The 27989-nt window shown below is 41.2% G+C and overlaps 1 protein-coding gene across 4 annotated transcripts; it reads right to left on the bottom strand.

Moving 5' to 3' along the window:
* Positions 1-55: 55 nt before the first annotated feature.
* Positions 56-27176, bottom strand: OTUD3 (OTU deubiquitinase 3). Of its 4 annotated transcripts, none has more exons than XM_039854703.1 (8): positions 26817-27176; positions 20073-20221; positions 16109-16221; positions 12445-12567; positions 8066-8197; positions 7472-7568; positions 6087-6271; positions 56-5085 (listed from the first exon to the last, which is right to left on the bottom strand). In XM_039854703.1, exons 1-8 carry the CDS (start codon positions 27032-27034, stop codon positions 4909-4911), a joined length of 1194 nt encoding a protein of 397 aa, XP_039710637.1. In that variant the 5' UTR covers positions 27035-27176; the 3' UTR covers positions 56-4908. The 4 variants fall into 4 exon arrangements, with proteins under 4 accessions (XP_039710637.1, XP_039710638.1, XP_039710640.1 ...); XM_039854704.1 differs by having other exon boundaries at positions 8066-8191; XM_039854706.1 differs by lacking the exon at positions 6087-6271.
* Positions 27177-27989: the final 813 nt, after the last annotated feature.

The raw sequence follows: 27989 nt of genomic DNA, 5'->3' as shown, positions 1-27989 counted from the left end.
TCAGACTCACGCGCTCGAACAGTGGTCAGATAGTGACAAAAAAAACTTGCAACTCTGTCTTTAAACTAGAATTTATTGGTATACAAAACTCCATTTCATAGATAAAGTGGCACATCTCTGCAGCTTCTATTGCACCAAGTATTGAAGATTAAAAACACAAAAAAAGAAACATTTGGTTTTGAAAACACTGCAAATAGCCAAGTACAGTACTTTGGTAAATAAAAAATAAAATGGTTCAGAGTAACGCAATCTGTGGAAAAAAACAACCTAGAGGGTATGGGCTACGGACGTCAGACGGTCACATTGCTCCTCGTCGAGCTCCATAGATAAGGCAAGGCTCGCTAAGTCTATGGATCATGACCCCATGGAGGTCTTACACATCTCCAGGCCGAAGCTAGAACACGTTTAGTGCAATCAGAAAAAAGAGAAGGTTCCTGAGCCTGTGAAGACCCTCGTGTTCTGCCCTCCCTCGCGAAGGGACTGACGCCCGCCGGCACTTCTACGTCAGCAAGAGGAACACGTAGGTCTGGAGTCCGACTCCTGGCTCTTTTCTTCTTCTCACTGAGCTCGGTGCGGGTGGGAGGTGCTGGAAGGGGGGCTGGGGAGGCCGAGGGCCCTTCTCTCCAGGGAGAGCAAATGAGGGAGTGAAGATGTCAGGAGCCCCACACCAGCATTCCCCCAGTTTTGGTCAAGGGACCTGCCAGGGGATCGAACTGCAGGCTGAGGTCTGTGACTGAGCTCGAATGATTGTCATGGACGGCTGGAAACGGTGACCTGCTGGGTGCTGACATGAGAAGGATTGGGGCGGACCCAGGGGTGCTGCCCAGTGATCACTGCCTCCCCTGACCGCCAGCACGGTGAGCGGCGATCTGCACCATGGGCATGCCCTGCTTAAAACAAAGTCACCAAGCAGGAGTTCATGCTTTTACATAAATATATTCATTACTGGTACCGCCTCCTTCTCCAGTGACTTTGCAAGGATGCTAAACATTTTAACTGCATACAAAGTAGTCCTAACTAGGAGAGAGAGAGACTCTAGAAAGTCACCCCTTAGAGGAAATGATTAAGAGCGGGAAGTTTTCTCAGAGAATCTACCTGGGTATAGAGCGACCCAGGCAGTCGACAAGGCCCAGCTCCTCCCTGGGGCTGGGCTCCGTGGAACATGCTGCGGGTCCCACACTGTGTGAGGACTTTGTGACTGGTGCTCAACATCTCCACCTGAAACCAATTATCCACTTGCCCCTCCAACTGGAGATGGCAAAAAATTTGCTATAATTTAATTATGCCTATCTAGATCTTCAATGCAACATCGGTGGAAAAATACAATTTGCTTGAGAGTCAGGAAAACGCACCTTGTAAAAAGTGCCATGATTACATCACCTCAGAACAACTGTCAGAAGGCCCCAGAGTTTTAGCAACACCTGTTCTGAAAGCTGAGATGAAACTGATTAACGACAATGGCAAAACGGAAAAACTGCATCGGACTCTGAGTCTAAAGGTTCGCTATAGAGTCTTGAGGTAAAAAGGTAAAGAGCTATGTGTCTACCCAACACAGCAGTCAGAGAGGGCCACACATGTGACGCTCTCACTCCGCCCACGAGGCCCAGGGCGGCTTCCGTCAGCTCTGACTAGGGATCCAAGTTTCCTTCAACCGACTGACTATTCAGGTTGCACGCTTCAGAGGTAAACTGATCCCATTCTATGTTGACCCAGTAAAACCCAGGCAGAGGCTAGAGTTTCTCAGAATGAGAGAAATTGCACATCGACGGCAGGGACTCACTACGAGTACAGTTCAAGGCCGAAGTCCATCTGATACCCACCTCCTTACTTTGCGAGCAACTGTCCCCCACTAACAGGGCCTCCCTCCCACCCCCAACCATATCATATCACACTGTAAAAGCTCCCCAGGGAAGCAGGGCTGGGCATTTTAAATTACCTCCGCAAGCCAGCTCTAAATGCCCAAGGGCGATGGCACTTCACACGCCCTCAGAATCAAAATGGGTTTGGAAGTGTTTTCAGAGGTTATGAAAGAAACTACAGACAACCTTGACTAACCTTTAAGATTCTTCTTACTGCCACAATTCCCCAACCAGTGCTCCTGAAAGCATATGTTCATATTATTGAAAAATTAAATATACTTACACATCCTATCTAGTATCTCCTGGTGGCAACTATGTTACTTAAAAGTGTGGTTCTACATTGTTATAATATATCTATCCCTCTAGTACAAAGCTGTTGCCACTACAATTTTATTTATTTTAATCTTTAAAAATTCTTGTTTTAAAATCCATAAAGCCTTTATATACAGTTTATAAGACTAGTAAGCAGCGTGGACCGCTGCCCCATGCCTTTCTCCCAGCCTCACTAAAAGCTACCGAGACGATCCTGTGTGACATTAATCTCTAACGGCCAACATGTCACACAAGTGAATGAAGAAAGATGCACTTCCTACTATGGAGGGCACATGAGTAGCTGTACGAGGAACGACTGCTGACAATAGCCATCCAGGACTGAACGTGCTGGGCCTCCATTCTGGCTGCCAATAAAGTCATTTTCAAGTGTCTCCTCCGGCGGCTAAGTGTGAGGATTCTACCCACCTTGTATTCCGGTGAGACTGAGGCAGTGAGGTCTAAATTCAAATCCTTAGCCAGAAGATGCCACTGAAGCTGGACATGTGTACCCCATTCCCAATAATTAATGTACGAAATACAGGCCAATTGTAACTGGAAAGCTACAAAGCAGTAATAAAAGAAAATTACTGAAGCAATTTGATTAGTTTTTAAAACCACTGTTATTTTACCCCAGACATGCTGAAGCCTGTTATTAGGTTCTTAGGTAGAATTAGGTAATTTATAAATAAATGTGCAGATATTCTTTATTAACTTTTTAGCAGCTTCAAAAACTTCTAAAACCCAATGGGGCTCAAGGCCACGTCCATTAACCAAGTAAATAAAACCTCTGACCATGGGTCTCCCTTAAGCTATTTCTGACTCCTACTTATGCTGAATTCCTGGTATACAATCTTGACCCACTGAGAGAATCTAGTCTCCTGCGCTCTCGTAGTTCAAAACAGACAAGAAAGGGTGTTCATTCGGAAAAGCTCACCCACAGTTCGGAATCTGCTCAGAGCTGAAAGCCAAGAGACAGTAGATCCTAAAGCACCGGACCTCACTCCCTTGGAGACAGTCGGATAACGGAGACCCTTCACCTGTCTGGACTGAGTTCTAAAGCCTCGAACTCAGGACTCCGTAAAGAACAGGAGAAAAAGGCTGTGCTGTTCTCAGCCTGCTAACTGGTACAATGTACTGCCCCAGGAAGAAGCCCAAACCACATGTCCTGGGAACAATTCCTAGAGACAACTGATGCTCCAACCACAAAAAGTCACCATAGTAAAAAAAGCAAAAAATTAAAATACATCATTAAAACCAAAGAAAGCAAATAGCTCACTGATAAAGACAAATTCAATGAGCCCAGGGCCAGCCCAGACGATAGGCCCACACAACTCAAAACTTTTTGTTTTCCCTTTACCTCTAAACTTTAAAATTTTTGAAATTGGAGGTGGGGGAGGTAACTAATGATGTACCTTTTGTTTCAGTGTATCTTGTCTAAATATTAGGCAAAAACTGTCCAAGTCTGGCCACTTAGAGACATCACGGTTTTAAAGTTCCTATCCACCTAACTCAGTTTTAGAAATGACATATCCCCACAGCCCAAACGTGTCTACTTTAGAATTGCGGAGCCACTCAACGTCCTCAGCCAAAATAAGTCCCCTGCCCTGCTGGTGTAACCTCAGTCACTGACCACCTGTGGTGGGCGCTGGAGAGTCTCTCTAACATCACAATCCCAAACAGCGTTTAAATAAAAAAAGAAAAAAAATGCAGCATCTTATGGGATTTCATTTTCACAATACTAAGAAAATTTAGCAACAGGTCAAGTAACCTTTTATTTCTCGGAAGGCATCTAAGTCTAGAGAAGTAAGGAGGAAAATACAGTTGCTTAAAATGAGAACATGAACAATCTTAGATATTCTTCCATTCTCCCTATAAAATCAAATAACTCTTTAGACTCTTCCTAGGCAAACACTCAAGAATCCCTTTACAACTATAGATTCTGCTCCCCAAACTATGAGAATCCCAGAACCGTATCATAACAAGAAACAAGTACCAAAAACTCAACAACACTATCGCTTTTCCAGCAAAGCCCAGGCCTAATTAACAGTCAGATACATAGATCATATGGCTTGAGTATAAACGGACAGCACCTGCGCCCCATTTGAAATAACGTCAGAATCAGGAAGGAGAGAGATGCAGTTGTTCAACTGCCACCTTGACTACAGGCCCCAGTCCCTATGTCATATTACTTGGGGAGAACACTTCCTGAATTATTTTCTGATTAACCTGGACTAAAAGAATATTAAATCTAAACATGTTCCTGAGTTGGAGGTCATTTATAAACTATCCTGTACATTAATACGTCTGTTTGAAAATGAAAGAGAAACAAAGGAAACTTGTCATTCTGAATTTCTAGCAATTAATCTACTCTAAATGACCTCATGAACGATTACGGCAAAACTCACCCCAAGTGTTAAGGAAAGATCCCAGGGTCACTGAACTGTGATTTTCAGGGCAAATAAAACCACACTTCAAAGGTTTTCCTGATCGAACTATCTACCCCTAAAACTCAGTATTTTAATTACGGAACATGAAAGGCTTCGCTGCACTTTCATAAAATAAAACACACTACTAACAAAACTCTGAACAATAAAGAGGCAGCCTGAAGGGCACTAACTCAGAGTGTGAGCTTATGTGTGGGCTCCGTGGGCTGTTTCGTAAGGACGGCCCCGCAGGAAGGCCTGGAACGCAGCACTCCGTTTTCCACTCGCTTCCTACAACTCCCAGCGGACCAGACTCAGATGTTGAGAGCCGCAAAGGTCTTCACCAAGGTGACCTGCGCGTTCACATCTGCTTCGCTCCGGTGGCTGTCCCTGTGGCTGCTCCTGCTCTCCAGGGCTTTGTGGCGGTGCCTCTCCTCCTGTCGCTTCTTCTTCTCCAGTCGCTGCTGCTCTCTCCTCTGTTTGTTTGTGACCTAGAAGAGAAGACGCTGGGTGAGCCACCAGCTCGGCTGACTCAGGCTGCCACCTGCTGAAGGGAGATGCAGTGTTGACAGATGCACAGCCTGCCTTTCAATTGGAACAGAGAAATCCCACCTAAGAGACCAAACATGATTTATTTTCCATTACGGCTCAAATTTACATTTAAATTTACATCCCAGTGCTGAGCTAGCAAACAAAATCAATTCCGTTCTTCTCATAAACCAATTCAAAATGCCCTGAAAAAACATTAACCCCAGTCCAGCAGGAGATAACCCTCGAATGTGCCACAGGACACCTTTCTCTACATAATTTAATGCCCCAGGTAATCCTAACAAACTCCTCAGAAGCTTATTGCATTTTTGCCTCTGCCTGTGGCTTTTTACATTACGTTGCACTTTGAGCTCAGAACTTGGTGAAAGTCTCAAAATGAATTCTAAATTCAGTAAAATGAATGGTGTCATATACTGCTTGTGAGTAGCGCACGGAGAGGGAGATGTACAATCTTTCTCGGAAGCACTTGACAACTTACCAAAAAGCTTTAAAAAGAGTCAAATGTCCATGCCCTTTAACCTGTCAAGTCCTCTCTGGGACTCTAGCCAAGAAAACAATGCAAAATAGAAAGATTTATACAAATAAATTATGCAGGTGTTCACTGGAGATGATGGTATTTATAAAAATTGGAATTATGTAACGTGGCTTAACGTGGAAACGGCCCACGCACACAGTAACGTCAGCTGGGAGGAGGAGGATATGTGTGGACGCATGGTACAATTCAGCGTGTACTTCCTTCCAACGGTCCCTGTGTACACCAAACAGGACAGGCGAGGTCTTCATTCTGCTTCCTTATACACCTTTACGCATTCCCCATATTTTCTACAATAACTACTTTTACTAATCAAAAAAAAATTATGCATTAAAATGAGCTCCACATTCCCACCACTGCCAACATATTACAGCAGCCCACCATTTGCCTTGGAGACTCATCCCTTCATACCTTTGGGAGCTGGTTTTTATTCACTTTGTTTTCTTCGCTAGGGCTGGCCCGCGCCTTATTGTTTTCGGTCTTGCCTTCATTTAAGCCCTGATTTCCAAAGATCTTGGTGCCACTGCCACCCTCCTCCCATAAAGGGCCACTCTGCTTAAGCACTCGGCCACTGGACTTGAGGTTCTCCTCTTCATCTTCCAAAGAAAGACATTTTATTAAAATTGAGAACCTAAGATAGTTACACAATTCAATTATTGTTAAATGACTCCAAACTTACCTGGATCCCTAGATCACTATCATCTGAACAGCAAATTTCCTTGAAGCAAATTCTAATATCAAGTCAACAGAGTGGTAAATACAGGAGAAAAAAATTGGTATAATTTGGAAGATAAATTTTAAAATAACCTGTTGACCAGTCTTATCATCGGCTTCTCATCAGCAGTGTTCTGTTTCATTGGATAAAACTACTCTTTAATATGAATTTTTAGGGGAGAATCTTTCATTTGCACCCACAAAACTAGAAAAGAGACAGGCTCTAAAGCTATGCTATCTAATACAGTAGCCACGAGCTACGTGTGGCTATTAAAATTAAAGTTAAATAACATTTAAATTTCATTCCTCAGTCTCACTTAGCCACATGTCAAGTACATACCATACTGGACAGCAAAGATACTGGATAGTGTTATTTTAAACTCACAAAGACTAAGTTACTTATTACTTTCTAAGAAGGCACAGTAAATATATAGCGTGGATAATAAAATACCCCATCACACAGAAAACTATAATGCCAAGAACAGTATCTGGCACATAATATCTGTAATAAGTATTGAAATACTTATCTGCAATAAGTATTGAAATCATTTTAAATAAGTGACTTAAGAAAACAGTTAAGATGTCACATCTTTTTCCTTTCTCTGTGTCATAAAATTAAACTCAGTTCAAGTAAAAATAATTCTGAATTATCAAGTTGATAGATGCTAGTAATCTAAATATTTCCATCAGAAAAAATTTTCTCTCTGTTCAATTTTAGTTATCATTTTGGTTTTATAAAGAATCTATTTCTAAAAAAATAAACTCTTCCCTGATACTCTCCATCCCTCCAAAACTGGGTTACATGGCCTTTTCACGCCTTCCCCTAGCACCTCAGACCTCCAACTCCATTATATATTCTCGTGCCAGTTTACTTATCTGTCTTCACCCCACCCCCAGTCTATACTCTCCCTGATGCAGGCCTAGGACCTAGTAAAAAATGCCTGCATACAGAAAGTACTCAATAAACAATTACTGAATAAATGACAGTAAAATTATTACCTGTGACTTAATTAAAAATAAATTTTTGGAAAATCACCAATACAATAATCTTGAAAGCCTATGAATATCAATCATGGACTTACTATTTCTTTTCCCCTGGTTCATCTGTAGCATGGCAATTATTGCAGATTCAATATTATAATTTTCAGCTTCCAGGTTCTGGACTATCAAATTAAAATCCTGTCCAAGAAACAAAGGAATACTTCAAAACTCTGGTTATACTTTTCCATCTCTCTCTACTTCAACAATCTGATAAACAAAATGATGTAACAGTGAGAACTGAGACAAGGTTTCAAGACCTTTTCCATTTAGAAAATGTCAATTTTCAATAAAGCTGGTAACCTTATTGAATAACCGGTTAATGTAAATGAAATGCTCTTTTACTTGTATAAAATGCTCTTTTACTTTTATAAACACAAGTCAGAAAAAAACTAAATCCACATACTTCCTTAGGATTTTTGAGTAGTACTGGATAAAGTCTAGCAAACGAGAGAGAAATGAATAAACAGCTCTCATTAAGTTGTATCACACAACCTCATCAAATTACAAATATCATGGACCTATTTTGGCCTATCAGGTGTTGGCAGGCTGTGGGGGAGGGGCGCCTACGAAACAAGCCAGTAAACACAGTGATGCTTATGTATAAACCATTACTACTACTTGACAGAAATACTAACTGAACAGCCAGTTGCATTGCAAACTTTCTGGACAGCATCTTCCACTTCATCTCTCAGGTTATCTTCATAGTCGACTCCCTCTGTCTTGCTCTTTTCCCTTTTATTTGATTCATCTTGATGAAGCATCTGAAACTAAAAGAAATATGAATAGTAATAATCATGGATCTCTTGCAGACTATGCTAATCTGCAAAACATTTACATACACAGGGAAAAGATTACGGAAACAATCTTAGGAGAACGGCAATGACCAGGCTAAATTTCATCCAGACATTGAGATTCTGGGCCACAACAGAAGTATGAAAAAAGAAAGGCCCAAGCTATGGGGTGAACTGTTCATAAGAGTGAAATCAGAGCTCCGACGGCTCCTAGACACCAACATCCCGGACCCGACTGCTGACTCAGACAGCACGCATTTGCTTCAGCTTATTTCTAGCAACGTGAGCTTAATAAGATCTTCTATTCTAGCACCTGACGAGCTCTGCGGCCGGACAATTCACCTTGAAGAAACATACAGGCAACTCTCAGCTGGCTCCCTAGGCCTATCTGATCATCAGCAAGCTCCGATGTGCTGAAGTTCCCATCCCGACTGGACTATCACGGGTGATCGTGACTCATCTTACCTCACGTGCAGCCACTACAGTCAAGAGAACCATTCAATCCAAATTCTAAAACCACAAAGAGCTGTTCATTTAGTATCCACAAGGCCTTTACAACCTAAGCCTAAATCAGAAAAGCTACAATCATCACTCTATGACTGCCCAATCACCTTCTGTTTCTGCTTCCTACTAACGCAGGGGGATGGGAAACGGGCAAGGAGAGTTTTGTTTTTGCATGTAAAAGTGGAATCCAGCAGCATGCAGTACGTTCCTTAGAGTGTTAATAAAAAGCGACCCATTACAAAATTATATCCTAACAATTTGGCAATATGTATATCAAGATTCTTTGAAATTCTGTCATGTACAGAAAGGATTTATGTAAAAGTGCCCATGACAGTGCCACTAACAGTGGTGAATAACTGGCAACAACCTGACGGTTTCACAGTGTAAGCTGGTTAGGTAACTGTGGTAAGTCCACAGAACGATGCTTTACTTCCATTAAATAAGAAACACAATAAGGATTTCCACTACCATTATTGTTATTTAACAGTGTTTGAGAGATAATAATTAATGTATTAGCCAAAAAAAGAAAAATTAGAAGTATAAAATAAAAAAAGAAGAAGAAAAGTTATCACTATTAACAGATGATATAATTCTATACCTAAAAAAAAAAAAAATCAAACAAAAACTACTACAAACAAAAATAATTCTGGCAAATCACATATTTGATAAGAATCCAATAAACAGAATATGTAAAGAACTCTTACAACTCAACAACAAAAGCACAAATAACCCAGTTAAAACATGGGCAAAGGACTTGACTAGACATTTCTCTGAGAAACAAAAGGCCAAGAAACACATGAAAAGATGTTCAACATCATTAGTCATTAAGGAAGTGCAAATTAAAACCACAAGATACCACACCTAGCAGGGTAGCCATAACTTTAAATGAATGAATGAATGAATGAATGAATGAATGAATGAATGTTGGTGAGGAGGTAGACAAAGTAGAGCCCTCAAAACAATGGTAATTGGGAATGTAAATTGGTGCAACTACTGTGAAAAAAAGTGTGGCCGTTCCTCAAAAAGTTAAACACAGAATTACCACATGACCCAACTAATTCCACTCCTCGGTACGTACCCAAAAGACTGAAAACAGGTACTCAAATCTTTTACTCAAATATTCATAACAGCACTATTCACAATAGCCAAAAGGTGAAAACAACTCAAATGCCCAACAGCAGAATGGATAAATGAAATGCGGTATATCCATACAATGAAATATTATTAGGTCTCTTAAAAAAAAAAAAAAAGAGGAACGATGTACTGATATGTGCTCTAATAGAATGAATCTTGAAAAGAGTATGCTAAGTGAAAGCCAGACACAAAATGCCATGAATTGTGTGATTCCATTTAATACGAACTGCCCAGAACAGGTAAAGCCACAGAGACAGAACGTACACTGGCGGTGGCTGGGGAAGAAAGAAAATGGGGACTGACTGCTTAATGGGCAAGGGGTTTTCTTTAGGGGCGATGACAATGTTTTGGAGCTGGAGGAACTGGCTGCACAGCTTTGTGGGTGTACTGTGTGCCACTGACTTGTAGAATTTTAAATGGTTAATTTTATATTATGTACACTTTAGCTCAATTAAAAAAAAGAATCCTGTAGGACAGCCAGGTATGCATGTTATTAACATTTCATTAATAATTCTCATATATACAAATGATCATCGGCTAGGAAATATAAACGAGAAAAACATCCTTTCTTTACAAGAGGAACAGAAAACACAAAACACCCAAGAATAAACTCAACAAAATATGGGCAGTCTATATGAAAAAAATGCTCCTACAGGTCACCAAAAAAGTCAATTAAACAAATAAAGTTTACCAGGTTCTTGGCTAGGAAGATTCAACATTACTAATATGTAAATTTTTCCTTAAGTTAACCTATTAATTAAATGAGACCTCAATAAAAATAAATATGAACAAGACTTCTTTTAAACTAGACAAGAAAATTTATTCTAACGTTCATATATGTATATTTAAAAAGCAAGAATGTAGGAAATTACCAAAAAAAGTAATGATGAGCAAAAAATTCTACCAGATTTTAAAATATACTCTTACCAACTAAATGAACACATTAACGCATGAGCAGAGAAACTAGTGGAACAGACCCAAATGTCCAGAAATAGACCCAAATACACATGGGAATTTAGTATATGAAAAAAAGTCACTTTAAATCAGTGAAGAAAAGACGTATAACTAATAAATGGTTTTGATATAACAAAGTAACCACAAGGAAAAATATAAAGTTGGAGCCACATATCACACCTTTATATGAATATAAATTCCAAATAGAGACAAGATTTAAATTTTTTAAAAAACAAAACCATAAAGGTACTAAAATAAACTATGGGAGAACTCTGTGTTAACCTTAGAGTGGGAAAGACATTCCTAATTATGACTCAAAACCCAGAAGACATGTAAGAAAACTTAATAAGTTTCACCACATAAAAATCAAGAATTCCTTTATAGCAAAAACCATAGGGAAAAAAAAGGTTAAACAACAGACTGTGAAAAAAATATTTGCAACTCATAACAGAGGCCAATAATTTCCCTAATATATAAGAAGCTCCTAAAAAAATCATTAAGAAACGTGATAGAAAAAAAATGGTCAAAGAAAATGAATACAGCTCACAAAAAAGGAAATACAGGTAAGTCGTAAACTCAGGAACAGGTGCATAAACTCCCTCATAAGACAAATACAAATGTAAACTGTTAAGAAAACAATTTTTTCCCTAACACCAACAAAGATTTAAAAATTTGATAGCACTGTGCTGGCAAAGGTGCAAGAAGAGACACATATTGCAAGTGGGAGTAAAAACTGGTAAAATCTCTACCGAGAGCAATGTGGCAATACCTTTGAAAATTATAAATGCACACATCCTTTGATGCAGTAGGGCCTTTCCAGGATTTTATACACTCACATTTGATACACTCACATTTGTGTGAAAAGATGTATACTGTTGGTAAAAGCAGAAGCCTGAAAGTCCATCGGTAAGGGGCTGGTCAACACATTATAATGTGTCCATACAGAATACTGTGCCGCCATTAAAAAAGAGGAATATGCACACGTACACACATAGTTACTCGATATATAAAATGTCACTAGATTTTATGCTATCCTGGTAACCCTGGGTGCATCCAGGGAGGGAACTGGGGTGGGAGAGGGACTTTCACTCTATATCCTGTTATACATTTTTAATTCTGACCTACGGATAAATATTAGCTACTCGAGAAATAATTTTTTAGTTATTTTTTTTTAGATTACTAAGAAAGTGTAAAATAACATGAGAAAACACTTATGCAATAATGTTAACTTTTAAAAAGCAGGAAACAAAGCTATATAAATACAAAATGACAACAAAAATTGTATCCACGTAGTTGACGTTGTGTACCTTTTATTCTTCTTTACTTTTTCTAGTTTCCAAACTTTAGATACAAAGCGTAATTTTAAACACATTAAACATAAAAGTAATTCAAAGTTTTATACAAATTATATTCACATAATCATAGCTATCAGCTCTTAAGGAAAGCAAAGGACAACAAGCAATTTTATCTTTCTCTCTCACCTGAGCTTAGAAAATTTTTTAAATCAAGCCCACACATCCTTAAAAGCAACTTTCCATAAAAACACCACTGGTTTCTAGCTCCAGGCGCCCAGCTATCGACCTGGTTCCTCCAGAGCTGAGAACACACTTGGGAACAGAGGCCCCACTCACATCAGTCTGGAGATGTGCAGGAGCTTCTGAGTTGTCGTTGATCCTCCGAACACTGTCGTAGTGCTCTCCGTACCGATACGCGATGTGTAACTCCCGCCCGTTGCTTTTACCTGTACCACGAATCTAGAAGCAAAAGAAGGGGAGATGCCAGCAAAGATTTGGACAGGGTCAGATTCTGGAGAGAAATGTCGCCTAGACTGTCCAGGGAGTCCAGCCAACAGGCTCTACGTGGAATGGATTGGGAATATGACTAGGATATGTCCTGAGCAATTTCTGACTTATCTTTCTCCCATCTGTGGTGTATGCTTCCATATGTTTATTATGGGACTATATGGAAATAAGTCCATATAAAAACGCATATTCAAAAACCACGGGCAGATTTACAATGAAGTCAAATAGGCTTAAGTTTCAATGCACTGGGACCTCTCAGCCCCTCAGATGCAGATCTGTCGGACCTGAAGCTCAAAGATGGGGGGGCCCTCTTTGAGAAAAAAAAATACAAGATTACAAATATAAAAACGGCTAGAACCCTGCCTAGTACATTGAAAGAGGGCTATAAAAATGAGTGGTCTAAAAAAAATGAGGGGTCTATCACTTATGTTTCATTAGCTTCACAGTAAATCCACCCGCACCCGTCGTTACAACAAAAGTGGCATTTTCTATCAACAACACACTGAGAAACATCAACAAACTCAAGTCCCCCACTTGTATCAATTTTATAACAAAATGATTTACAGTGAAGCAGCACTACCGCATTGCACAACCTGAGAGGCACAATCACAAGGAATTCTCTGTGAATGGCACCCCTGGAGTACACCCGAACAAGAGAATGTTCCTCCCTGGAGTCAGGCAATACGGAAGCCCTAAGGTCTAGCCTGGGTATACCCCCCCAAAACATCACCTCGACAGAAACTCTGAAGTAATTCTGCACCTGTCACTTGGAAAGCCCAGTAACCACCTCTCTGTTAAAAGTCTAAAACATTAGCACTTCCTTCTTGTTTTTACTGAAAGTCACATGTAGTAAGACACCACTATTAATTTCAACAGTATTTGTGGTCTAAAAGCACAGCAAAAAACCATAGACAAACAGGAACCACATGGGATTAGAAGTCAGAATCGTGGAAGTGCTCTCCAGGTAGGATATCTAGGTCTCGAAGTGAAGAGTCTGGTTTTGACACACACGAAATAGAGACAGTACCATTTTATCTCCCAGAAAGAGTGCTGGGAAAGGAAACTTGTTTATTATAATTTCTGAATGACATAATCCCTAAAGCATTTACATATTTAGCTAATAATACTATACACACATTATGAATTGGAAAAATATAACTAGAAGAATAGTCACCAAACTGTTAACTGTGATTTTCATGGAGAAAGTACAGAGAATTTTTACTTTCTATGTCTCAAATGTTCACGGAAGCATATATTCCACTTGTAACCGGGAAAAAAATGTACGTTTCAGTATCTCCATGTTGTAAGAGCCTACTCATTATTAATGCAAGAGCTTTTACCCACGACAGCAGCAACCAATGCAGTTTCAATTCTTAAATTTCATAAGATGCTTCACTGGGGTAGGAGGAGATGGGGGAGATCCAGTGGATAGCTCCATTGTATAGCAAATACATTTATCTTAAAAACATACACTTAAAATGTTTAGCAACCCCTGAAAAACTACAGAAAAGTATTGGAAAAAAATTCTAACTATGCAGAATCATCTTCCACAACTACTTATATAAGTAAACTAAAATAAAAAGTTATCCACTGAGGAAAAGGCAGACTATGTTTACTAAGTTGACACTGAGTCATTTCTTGCAAGAATAGGGTCATTACGCTGTACATTCAAATGATTTTGATGACTTCTGCTAAACAATAAACATTTAATGACAAAAAAGTGGGATGATGAAGTAGGTAACCAGTTTTCCTGGCTTAACGATCATCCTTAGAAAGAGAGCACCTCACTGAAAATATGATAGCCCTCCCTGGGTCAGTCCCTCCGTCAACACCATCCCAAGAACACACACAGATACTGTCTCCCTCCTGTTCACTGTATCCTGGTAAAATTCCTCACCGACCTGTGGAGTATCTAATTTATTTTACTGTAATTTTATTAAAAGGACATTATGGCAGATACAACGGCTACCTAGTATCATTTAGATGACATTCTGGAAAGACAAAACTGTAGGAGACAAATCTGATTAGTGGTTACAAGAGGATGGGGATGGCGGAGGGGACTAGTGACTGCAAAGGGGCCTGAGGAAACTTTTTGAAGTGATGGTAATATTCTATATGTTGATAGTACTGGTTATGGTTATGTGACTGTATTTGTCAAAACACAGAAATTTACACCTGAGATGGGTGCATTTTGCTCTACGTAAATTATACCTCTATAAGCTTGACTTTATTTTTAATGTGCAAAAGCTAAAAGTAAACAATTTACAAAGGAATATATATGCTGGGGGTATATGGGAAAAATGAGAAAAAGGGCCACAATTGCCTTTATAAAAATAACGCATAGGATCACGAGTGTGTGTATACATATATATGGATGTGTCTATGTGTAGATGTGTTTAAAATGTGTATAAAAACATTGTGATACATATTTTTCCAGTTTTGTGTGAATGTTTTTACAGCTAAGAGGCTGTGTAGATGACGGGAATACACACTAAAACGTTAACGGTAATAATCTCTAGACAATGTGACTCCGGGAGATTTTTATTATCCTTTATGGGCTTTTCTGAATTTTCAAATTTTTCTACAATTAATATGTTTTATACGACTAAAATAAAAAGTCAGAAACAGAGAGGCAGTTGAGGGAGGAGGAGGAAGAATGACAGAAATCACAGGCCCAGTCTTCGGGAGTGGAACTACGAGGTACCGGAAGCACTCGGAATGTGAGGAGGAAGAGCAGGGGGTGGCAGCCTTCGCACATCTTCACCTGACCTTTGACCTTTCACACCGCAGAATGTTCAGTTTGAGGAATTGGGCGATTAGGTTAATTTAGGATAGTAAAGCCAAGAAATTTGAATGGGCAGCTACTTTACAACAGGGGGAGGATAAAGGCGAAATGAAATGGCTCAGCAATGTGCACTGCCACCCTAAAACACAGTCTTAACACCTGTACAGTCTCGTTTGCTGTAGGAAAACCACTGGTATCGTATGGACAGCTGAGTGGGCCAGAGAAATGAAACTTGATATCCTAAGCCATGAAATAAATTTTGTTGTTCAGAACATCCTTATTAGCAATGGTTATAAGTGAATTTGGTCTTTGTTTTCTTCCACCTAAAAACACAAACATACATGTGGGACTAGGCACACTTCAAAACAGAAATCTGTATGCACTAATCCTTTTAATTCTCACTTAGATATTTTACCGACTTATCTGTAGTATTTTCACGTCAGGTGCTCTGCCTCCAACTTACCCAATTAACTGACTGCTGAATAATATTTCTGGCATTTTAAAGGTTTCTGAATTATACTCCAGACTCCACTTGAACATGGCACAGGGTTTAATCCCAAGCCACCGCAAGCTTCCGGTCTTTGGTTGGGCTTGCAGTACAAGTTACCCTGTATAGTTCAATAACACAGGTCATGCCCCGTCATCTTAGGACATTCCCAAAGCTAATTTATAAAGAGCTTAAGATAAACTCTTGAATAGATGACCTACCTGCCACAAAGGGGCATTAAGTTGATGAATCACCACATTCAATTGATGATTTCTTGCAAAGGCTACAATTGCATCATTGCCAGCAAATGTACCAGGCTTTGCCAAACTGGCCACTGCATGGAAATAGGAGAGAAAAATGAAGTCTTTATAATGGAAAAATCCAAACGCAAACATGCTTTGGTATATTTTTAGTTCCAAATAATGAGGAACAAGGGTGTATATCTAAAAAGTCCATTAGCTTTGTCAGTCTAGGAATGTAGCTGTTTGAACAGTACAGACTGCTACTCAGAAGGGCACCAATCATTCATAAAGGATGCGTTTACTTATTCCTCCAATAAATATTTACTGAATGCTTCCTATAAGCCTAAATCTATAAGAGACACTGGAAATGTAATATTAAATGCAGTGATCATAATAGTTTCATTAATGAATACTTATGTGTCAAGCACTGCTCTACCCACTTCTCATAGATTGTCACTTTTAATCTTCAAACCAACCCTCTCGAAGAGGTATTATCCTGCACACCATCATATACACCAGGAAACTGAGGCAGAGTAGTTTAACTGTGCCCAAGGTCACAGCAGAGCTGAGATTACATCTCGGGCAGCCTGACCCCAAGGCATCCACTCCATTATACAGCCTGTCAGTTTGCCTCACACTGTTTTCAACCAGTGGGAGGACAAACAAGAAAACAGACACTATGGATGTGTAAGTGCTACAGGAAAGGTAGGTATGGTAAAGAATCTGGTCTTGCCCTAAGAAATGTCTGACCTTTGTCACTGGCTCCTGGGAGGGAACCTCTAAACCCTTCAAATTTCTCAAGTGAAAAGGTTGTCTTTATTAATCACAGTGGGTTTCTCAGCCACACCTGACAGTTTATGCTAATGAGGTACTCAAGGTGGACCTCTGGCCATGTGATTATCGGCCAGACCTGGGGAACTGGGGAGCTAGAGACTGAGTTCAACCACTGAGGCAATCAATCAATAATGCCTGCATAATGAAACCCCAACAGAAACTCTGGACACCAAAGTTCAGGTGAGCTTCATGACTGACAACATTCTGTTACACGTAGATGCCATCCTGAAGACACCAGAGCTTCATGTTTGGAACTTCCCAGACTCTGCCCTTTGGCTAACTTTGATCTGTATCCTTGTCGTGCATTAAACTATAGCTGTGAGTATAACAGCCTTCAGTTGAGTTCTGTGAGTCCTTGCAGCAAATTATTGAACTTGAGGGTTATTTCAGGAAACCCTAAACTTGTAGCTGATGTCAGAAATGAGAGAAGTCCTGTGGAAGATTGTGCCTGAAAACTTTGCAACCAGAAGCAAAAGCCAGTTTGGTAGTAGGGAGGGAAAGATAAGGTATAGCAGATAAGAAAACAAAAATGATTCCCAAACGAAAAGGAGATATAAGAATTATGTTCCAAGCAAAGGGGAGAGAGAGTGTGGAGGAGGGAAAAAGAGAGGGAGGGGACGGAGGGGACGGAGGGGACGGAGGGGACGGATGGATGGATAGGTGGGTGGGTAGGTAGGTAGACAGACAGAGGTAGATAAATGAGTCTGTGGACTATGCGGTATGGCAGGAACTCAGAATGCTGAGGTGACAAGGTGGGAGATAAGAGTAGAAAAATAAGAAAATCACAGGTCAGGAAGGGCTGAAGAGTTTGGATTATATCTGAGATCACTGGGGCTGCCAAGGGGTTGTAGATAGGGAAAAGATGTATTAGATGTGCATTTAGATCACTACTCTGGCTGCAACGTGTAAAACAAACTGAATGGGTCAAGAGGCAATGAGACCAGTCGAAAGAATATCGAAGATCTCTAGGCAAATGGCCACAGAGGCCTGAGGTGGATGTGACATGCCTTAAGGAATGACCAGGTATGAGGAGGGAGGGAGAAGAGACATTAAAAACATTCAGAATTGTAATCTGGACATTTGTACAGTTGCAGAAAAGATGCTGCCGATTCTCTGAAGCCACGTTTCTAAAAGAAAAGAACCATCCTAACAGACGCAGGGGTAACCAGGTACTGAAAAGTTAAATGAGCTATTCATTTATTCATTCAACGAATATCTTATGGGTGTCTACCATGTGCCAGGCGCTGCCATGCTGGGGAACAGACGCAGTCCCTGTCCTCAAGAATCTCGCAGTGTAACAGGGTAGACAGACATTGAAAACACTTAACTGTGTGATATGAGTGATAATGTAAGAAGTCTAGTCTTTAAATGACACACAAATGGAATGTGCGGACTTCTAGGTTTCTTTTCATTTCTGCCATGGCAGTCAGAGCCACTTCTCACTTCTCTGAAGCTTAAATTCTTTATGTAGCACCAACCAACAATCAGGCATTCGGTGACATTTCAAGAAAACACTTTCCCATTGTACATCTAAAGTGACTATCACACTGGAGACAAGTTCTTTGTCCTGCCGTACTCCCAAATCTAACACATGACCTTCACTAAAGATATTCAAAATGGAATTTCACGAACCAAAAACTCACTTCATCCAAAATAATTGGATCAATGACAAAATTCACTTTACATCTAAACTATAACACTTGTCCCACAGACCCACGTTTAATTTGTAAACGGCTGGTAAATTCCCTTACTGCTAGACAAAGTGACGCAGGGAGAGAGACATCAGAACTCAATGACCAGTATCAACTACTTGCTGGGAGTTTTGCTGCTGCGTCTCTTTTGCTGCTGGAGCCTAGAATGAGTTCTCTCCCAATGAGGAATAAGAAAGGCTTTGGGATCGCTGATAGCTTCCCTCCCAGAAATCTTCCTCCTGCTGCCCTCTGTCCTACTAATGGTACAGCTACCCAGCCATTCCCCAAGCAGAAACTTCAGAATCACCTGTTTCCCCCGACCTCTGCTCCCCACCTCCAATGAGTCCTGTCAACGATACCACCAGCTGTGTACTGGTCTGGACCCCACTCATCCCCAGGAGCTGCCTTAGTGGAGACTCTCTTACTCTTTCATCTGGCCAGTGTGGAGACCCCTCTAACTCATCTCCCTTCTCAGTGTCTCTCCCCATTCTTTCATGACACGGTTTCCAGAGGCAGTACTCTAAAACACAGGAAACAGTCCCTTCCTGAGGAGAGACAGATGGGACTTTGAGCCCTGTGATGAAAATGTTATTGTAAAACAAATATATCAACAGCACCTAAGCGTAGTATAGCCTTAGTAAATAATTGTAAAATTAAAGTTTAAAAGCTCGTATGTAGTTTCTTACTAGATTTGTGCCTACTAAGGAACTAATTAAAATCTCTAAATGATTTGCCTCAAAGAAAATAGGTTGTGTTTGGGTTTTTGGTGACAAATTTAAATGACTTCATTGATTCTTTTGATTGTAAAAGTAATACATGATCACTTAAAAAACCAGAAAAATCTACAGAAGATAATTTAAAATACTCATAGATCCATCCTCCCCAGATGGCTAATACTTAAGAACTTATTTTAATTGTATTATTTAATCTTCACCTCCCCCCCCCGAAAAAAAACCCCTATAAAATAGATGCTATTAATATCTCCCCCTTACAGAAGTGTAAAGAGAGTAAGTGGTTTCTGAAAAATAAGTGGAGCCAAAAATAAATATAAAATGTACCATAAAATGTATCTTTCCAGAATTTTGCTAGGGTGTTTCTGTGTGTATATATCTTTTAAAAATAAGATCAATCCATACATACTATATTATAGCCTGGTCCCCACCCTCAACTGACTAAGTCATGAACAGCTTTTCAAGTCAATTAACATCATCGCTTTTATTAAGAGCATACTCATATAAACCTGTTGATTCTCAACCTCCTGGCATGCCGCCTATGACAGAGCAGTCACATAACTGTTGGTTGAATAAATGCCATAATTTATGTACGCAAACTCCTGGCCAGGAGGGTAGGGGATGCCTATGGATTTGATCACCCAATGTATTACTCCCAGAGGATCCGCTGTCCCACAGTGAACCTACCATGTTTCTCAAAGGGAATGTCGTCTTCTACAAAGGGTTCGAAATCTTCCCGCTGCTTTATCATGTAGTCCACTGTCTCTTGTCGGTGCTTGAGATGATTTCGTGAGTGTCCCTCCAATTGGTCACCAAGAGCTCTGAACAGGCAATTGCTATTAAAACAAAAAAGCTGGTCAAAACCTTTTAAAAATGAACTTAGGTCATCTAAAACAATGATGCTTCATGCTAAGCCATCCATGGAAATCATCTACACAGAGGAAAGATAAAGCCTCAACTCTGACAGTCCACGATTCTTCCCAGATACTGAGGGGAGGGCAGTAGGGGAGATGTCCAACCATGTTACCTTCACAACGGGCAACAAACAGGGATTCTATTCCCCATTTTCAAGCCGGCCGACTCAGGAAAGTCACTAAACTTCCTTGGAGCTGGTGATACACAAACCGCCTGAACTCAGGGTCCGGATATCACAGGCCACGCCTTGCCTAAGGACTCTGATTCCCGGATACTCTTCCAAAGGTAAATTACATCTCCCCTCACTTTTTTTCTCAAATTTCACTATAGCTGCCCAGCTACCAAATCAATCACCTAACAAAGAGTACCCAAAATGCAATAATTTGTCAAGTTTCCAATACAAACAGTTGAACTCAGCAACCTATTTTAGTGCTAAGAACCCAGCGGCGAAGCGAAGGCCACGAAAGTGCTTGGATGACAAGCGTCTGCCGTGACAGCCTCCCTCCTCCCCCACTCCTGCCGCTCACCCAGAGAACCACAATGCTGCTGTTGCTCCCGCCAAATGAAAACTTCAAATGCTATTTTTATTTTGTTTTGTTTCTGAAATGCAAATGCTGGTAATAAACTTCATGAGTTATCTTTATTTTCAAACTCCTTGAAGGCTTCTAAAATTCCAAACTATATCACAGAGCCCAGATACACAGAGCCTGGAAAGAAACAAACACAATCTGGTATCCTTAAAACTAAGGAAATTAGGCACTCTGAAGCAAACAGTTGCCTGGTTTCACACCCAACTGTTTACTCTTCCAAATGAAAACCTATGGTCCTTTAATTCCAAAATATAAACTCATCATTCCAGAAAGACCTAAAAGCGTAGGAGAAAGAAGTTTTTTGTTTTTTAACGCAGACAAATGACTTCTCAGTAGAAAGTTATAGAGAGACAAGAATCTCTTCGAATGTACAAGGATTTATACTTTTTTTTTTTTTTTGCAGGGAGCGGGAGGACAGAGAATTTAAAGACAAAAGATTCTGTAAACTAGAAATCAAGAAGTTTTGCATCAATCTAAGGCAAAATTCTAAAGGGATTGGAATACAATTCTGTAACTAGACTAAAGTGTCTGTTGCTAAAATCTAACAATGGCGGTCTCTTTTTGACCACAGGGGGGAAATGTACGCTAATGAATAAAAGCATTCTCAATTTTAAGCTTTTCTCTCAAATTTTCTTAAAACTTTAGCATCTGCCACCATTCGTCTATTCCTTAATTTAGTTTAAGAGATGTGAATTAGCTCAATTATGTTTTTAGTTATTTTGCATTTAATATATCAAAATTCATGGTGTTCTACAGAAAGTAAGACTCTTTCTAAGAACTTTTAGTGACATGAGCTCAAATATGTTCACCTGCACACGACACACACACACAGAGAAAAACACACAAATGTATGCAAAGAAAAAACGCTGAGTTCACCACTTAAATATCTCCCGTGATGTGTCAGGGGCTGTTCTAAACACTTTCCATGCATTAACTGTGTTTAGTCCTCGCAGCTCTGAGATAGGCACTATTCTTGTGCTCCTAGAGTAACTCGTCCAGGGTCACAAAACTTGTCGACTGTGGACCCAGGATTCAAACTCAGGCACTAAATGTTAGCTGTAGTTAATCCTGAATAGTAGAATTAGGAGTAAATGTTAAATTATATACTATTTTAATATACTTTTCTCTATTTAACAAACTTTCCTGAGCTCACTAAAAAGAGTCAAAATGAAAAATTAAGATAGACAAATCACTTCCTTTTCTGAAAGAGCTGCATGTTAATGACACAGGAAATGTGAACAAACACTACAGCCAATCTGAGTTCCCTCAGGGAGCCCTGCAAGAGCAGTCATGAAGCTCATGAGAACAAAGCAACTGTGGCCTAAAGGACCTCTAGGAGATCCTGCTGTTCACCGAGTCCACACCCTCACCCATCACACTCAGCGGGGCTCCTCCAATCGCACACTGTTTGCCACTTGGGGACAATTCTTTGCCGTGGGGGCCGTCCTGTGCACTGCAGGATGTTTAGAAGCATCCTTAGCCTCTAGCCACTGGATGCCAGTAGCACCACCACCATCTCCTCCCTTCTCCCTAGTTGTGACAACCAAAAAAGTCTCCAGACATTGCCAAATGTCCCCAAGGGGGCAAAATCTTCCTCACTTGGGAACCACTGTGCCACAGGGAGAGATGTAAAGGTCTTGCTTCTGAGTTCACAAAAACAACCAATTACCAAGTAGCATGTCATGGTTTGGGGGCGCGATTATTTAGTACGAGCCAATATTGTAATATAGACATCAAAAAATTAATGAGCTCCTAGGCTGCAGTACCAGTAGGCAATGTACAAAAACGGGGGGACAGGGGACAGGTTTTATTCTACTCTTCGAAGTCAGACCACAGATAGAGTACTGGGTACCATTCTGGTTACTACATTTTAAGAGACATCTCATTTCAGATGAGATGATGTGGTTTTAAAATGCATAATAGGAAGAATATAAACAACTAGTGACATTTAAGCTAAAGAAGGCTCAGGGGGACATGATAGCTGCCTCCAACTATCTGTCATGGTGAAAGGCATGTTATACTTGTACAGTAACACAAAATTAAAACACAGGAGCTACAGAGACATAGGTTTTGGCAAATAAAAGGAAAATTTATGTTAGCTGGACACAGACTGTATAAACTTGGGATTCTGTAAATTTCTATCTACTGGCAACCCTTAGGAATTGCCTGCATCTGTACTGCTCAATACGGTAGCCACGTGTGACTACTGAGCACCTGAAATGTGGTTAATCAGAATTGAGATGTGCTGTAAGTGTAAAATACTGGATTTTGAAGAGTGTTTTTAAAATGTAAAATTTCTCATTAAAATTTTTATATGTTGAAATATTTTAGATGTAGTGGCTTAAAATATATATCAAAATTAATTTCACCTGTTTTTGTTTTTTTAACGCGGTTACCAGAAAATTTTTAAATTACATACATGGCTGTCATTTTATTTCTATGGGACAGCGCTGGTCCAGACTACTGATTCTCAAAGTGTGGTCCCTGCATCATATGAGAACTTGTTGAAAATGAAAATTCTGGAGCCACCAACGCCTACTAATCAGACATTCTGGGGTTGGGGCCCAGAAATCTAGTCCTATCAAATGTTTTAACTAGCCCTCCAGGTGATTACGTTACATGCTAAAGTCTGAGAAACACTAGTCTAGAATCAAGACTCTAATAAATCAGTGGTTCTCAATCACGGCTGCACATAAGACTCACTTATGCAACTTTTAAAAAATTATCAGTAACCTCACCCCACTGCCTCAGATTCTGGTGTAGCTGATCTAGGGGAGAACTCAGGCATTGTACTTTTTCCAGAGTCCCCAGGTGATTCTATTGTGCCATCAAGGTTGAAAACCACTGTACTAGAAACAAAAGATGGGGCTGCTGTATTGGTGATGCAGGTAACTAACAGGCAAGAGTATGTGTGCATACCTGTCCATCACTAAAATCTATGATTATAAAAACAAAAAATAAAACAACTTGTTTGGGACAGAGATAAATGGCTAAAATTAGTGATTCCTTAACGTTTTAATTTTAGACCACTACTAATTAGTAATGTTAATTCAGGGCTACATTTAGTAAGCTACAACTGGATATAGTTCAGAGAGATGCTAATATTATACTGCCTAATCCAATTAATGATTCTTTTCATGCTATAGCCAATGATGTTTTAAGGACAACATCAAGGTTAAAACATTTCTTTCTTGTTTTGAAATTGAATCCAATTTATGTGGCTCCACCCTCCAGACAACACAACAAATATGAAGGTGGCCTATGATGCATTACTAAACTCCATAAATAGCTCCCTGATTAACCTACGCTAAAATGACTCAAATCATGAAAAGGCTACCTTACAGGATACCAGCTAATTTGTCCCAAACACCTGGAGGATCCACAGTGCTTCAAGTTCCATGCCGCCAACAATGAATATGCCTATACAGCAAGATGCTCTCAGGCTACTCAATACTGTAATCAGACCAGAATGGGAAGAGTGGACTGTCAACTATTTTTTATATTACTATAACTTTATTATATTTCATCAAGAGTACTCAATAAATATTAACAAAAGAATATGTTGATACCTGCCAACCCATCACATACACAGGATCCACAACCCACTGCACACTGATGAAGCCTATCACCATAACCAAAAGCACCACAATACTGAGGAGGGCTGAACCACAGTCCATCTCATGGTACCCACGGGAAGACCTTGTTAGCTTCATGGAGTCCACTCAAGAAGAACTATCATTACCACTTTATCTAACACTGTCCAAAGTAAAAAGACCTTGGAAATGAGACATGAGCATTTCAGTCAAGCTGGCCTCTGGCCTCCGCAGCCTCATTGCCCCTGACTTCTACTTTGTACCCTACTCTCCTGTCATCATAAACAACTCATAGATCTCTTAAAAATAATATGCTCCTCAGCCTGGAACGTTCTCTTGGCATATTCCTATTGCTCCTTCATGATCAAGTCTGAGCATGACCTCCTCTGAGAGGCACCTTGCACACTGTAGGTTTCGAGAATTTGCTGAATGAATGAGAAGGCCTCCTTGATCACTTCAGGGAGTTAGCCACTTCCTTCTCAATAGGTCCACTATAATCAGTCACTGTTAAGAACTTATCACACTGTATTTTAATTATTTATATAATCCGTTCTCAAAGTGTGACCCAGTTTGGGGGAAGGAGTACCCTTGGGACCCTTTCAGGGTATCTGTGAGTTCAAAACTAAGAGGTTATTTACCTTTTCCACTCTCATTCCCTTCCAAATGTACAGTAGAGTTTTCCAGAGGCTGATATATGAGGTTATCACTCTGATAGGTAATGGAATGTGTCTGTGGATTGTTTTAAATTTCTTTTACTTTCTAATATAGTAAATATTATGAGCTATAACCCATATAAACTAAAGCTCTTTGGAGTCCTCAGTAATTTTTAAGAGTGTAAATGGGTTCCAAGACCATAATGTTTGAGACCCACTGTTATATGTCTCTCTCTTACTTAGCTATGAACTCAAGTCATCAATGTATCCCCAGTTCCTTGCTCAACCAATATTTGCTGAATTAACTAAAGGAAGTACGTTCTCCTCGGGGAGTCGGGGGACAGGTAGCACTCCCAAAGTTTCCCATAGCATTAGGAAAGCTCCCTTAAGATTTTAAAATTCCCTGTGGTGTGATTCCTGCTCATAAGCAACCTCTGTTGAGTATTTCAGTTTCCTGGGAACCTCCTAACATTGAGAATACACCATGCCCAGTATAGCAAACACAAGCAATCCAATCATTTCCAAGGAATAATCCCACCCCAATCCCACTGTATTCAACTGGTACTTTAGTTCATATAGCGGGGTCTTGTGCTTGTGAGTTAATAGTTAATAAACTTTACATTTGACAAAATCAAAATACTAGGTGAAAACAAGACCCAGCAAAGCAAGTCTTTAACTGCAGTGACTCACCTGAGGAAATGACCCTTTGAGCGGACCTGCTGAAGGTCTGGTTGGCCTTCCTCTATGATATTTCTATCATTCATTCATTCATTCAACAAAAATACACTGAATGCCTCTATGTACTCAGTACTATGCTACTCAGTGGTGAAATAAAACATAATCGAACTCTAAATCCAATTTGCCTAAAGCACTGAGCATATGTAGGAAAGTTGGGAAAGGTAAATTAGGGCCAGTTCATAACAGTCCTGATTAATTACTGTTCTCCTTCCCTCTCCCCTACCCTTTTCCCTCTTCCATTCATGCTTCTATTTCCACGCCCCCTTTCCTGAAGCTATTTGTCCTTCCTTCCTTCCATTCTCTCCCTCCAACCCATTTATTTATCCCACGTTCCCTACAAAGCTGAACCGAGATTCCAGTCCAAACCTTAAGGAAGCTTGGGTAAGTACCTTTGCTTACAAAGGAGAAACTGAGGCCCATAGAATTAGAGAAGTTGCCTTCAGCTACCAGGAGGCCCTCACAGACCGAATTGCCGGGGTCGGGGGCAATACCCAACAGTGAGGACTCAAAGGAGGCAAGGGTTCTACCGGGGGGAGCTTATGTCTCGATTGGTCTGACCGTCATTACGACTGACTGCTCTACGCGTGGTCCCGCTCTTCGAATGGCTGGCTCCATCTCATCCTTGCAGGTCTCAGCTTTAATGTCACCTTTCAAAGAGGGCTTCCTGGACACCGATCTAAAGGAGACCTGCTCCAGGATTCTCTCTCTGGACCACTTTACACTTTCCTCGCGGATCTCTGTCACGATTAGGGCAATTTGAGATCACTCGAGCGTCCCGAGGGGAGGGGCCTCGCCGCCTTGCCTGCCGCTGGATCCTCTATCACTACAGAGCGGCTGGCGCTCGGGGCCGCCTGAATGAATGGGTGGACGAGAGCGGTCGACAGTCGCCAAGCCCAGCTCGTCCCCCCGGCGCCGCCTCCCGCGCTCCCGGGCCCGCCTCACCCGTCCCCCGGCACCTCCCGCAGCTTCAGCCCCAGGGCCTGCAGCTGGTTGGCGAAGCTCACAAACTCCTCTTCGCAGCCGCCGCCGCCAGGCTCCGGCCGGTTCCGCCGCTCCTTGGCCAGGGCCCGGCGCGCCGCCCGCTCGTCCCGCTTGCGCTCGGCCTCGGCTTTCCGGCTGCCGCTGCCAGGCCGGCTCTTCACCGCCTGCTTTCGGGACATAGCCTTGGCCCCACGGCCCGCAGCGGCACAAGGAAAAGCCGCAGGATCGCAGACTCTGGTGCAGAGAAGGAGAAGCGGAACAGGGACGAAGCCCAGCGACGGCGACGCCGCCACTGCGCCGGCACCGACGCTGGGCACCCAGGTCACGTAACGAAACCCCGCCCCCTCCGCACGGCTTGATGGTCAGGCGCCATAGAGAGATCGCTGGGGGGAGGCTAGAGTGGCACCCATCTTCATTTGCTCCACTCTTCCTCCTAGCGGTGGGTAGTAGGTACTCCATGTGAGGAGCCGATGGGATCAGAGAATAAACTAGGGAAAGATCAAGAAGAGAAACGGAGATGATGGGAAAATGGGAGACGAGAGCAGCGGCAAAGGTGAGGAAAGAAAGGAAACTAAAAACATTAACTGTAGTTGTGAGCCTACAGTTGGGATAGAGGCTTTCGCATGACTTGTTCTTGTTTAATTATCGCAAATTACAGACACTGAATCTGAGAGGTTAAGAAATTTCAAGAAGATCACACAGCCCAAAGCAGAGCTTTGCCCTGGTTCCAAAGCCCATACACTTCATTTATTTAACTCTGCCCTTCTCTGCCTCTCTACCTTCCCTATAACTCAAGGGAGAGGTAGCTCTCGTCCAAAACCGCTGGCTCCTCTGGTAATCCTGATTCCACCCATGGTGACCAACCTGGGTTAGCCTGGACTCAGGGTCTTCCGGGGACACAGGAGCTTCCATTATAAAACCAGGACAGTTCCGGGCAAACCAGGATAGTTGGTCACCCTATTCCACCCCCACCTACTCCGGAAGCTAACTCCATCAGTAGTCCCCTCTCTCCTGCAGTAATCTCCTCGTCTCCCTCATCTCTGCTCCTCTTTCTTAATTCTCTCTCTTCCCATAGTGATGCCCCTGTCTCCTCTTCTTGGCGCTCTAAGCAATCCCCGTCACCATCTCTGGGAA

Source organism: Pteropus medius, unplaced genomic scaffold (assembly GCF_902729225.1).
Source record: "Pteropus medius unplaced genomic scaffold, Ma_sr-lr_union100, whole genome shotgun sequence".
Classification (NCBI taxonomy): domain Eukaryota; kingdom Metazoa; phylum Chordata; class Mammalia; order Chiroptera; family Pteropodidae; genus Pteropus; species Pteropus medius.
This window is presented reverse-complemented; position numbering and strand designations above follow the sequence as displayed.

Coding starts and splice junctions, on each gene's coding strand:
- OTUD3 (XM_039854703.1), bottom strand. CDS start 27,034: ATGTCCCGAAAGCAGGCGGTGAAGAGCCGGCCTGGCAGCGGCAGCCGG. Junction 16,222..20,072: donor CATTCCCTTTGAGAAACATG/GTAGGTTCACTG, acceptor ATTTCCATGCAG/TGGCCAGTTTGGCAAAGCCT. Junction 6,272..7,471: donor GAACCAGGGGAAAAGAAATA/GTAAGTCCATGA, acceptor TTTCTTTGGAAG/ATGAAGAGGAGAACCTCAAG.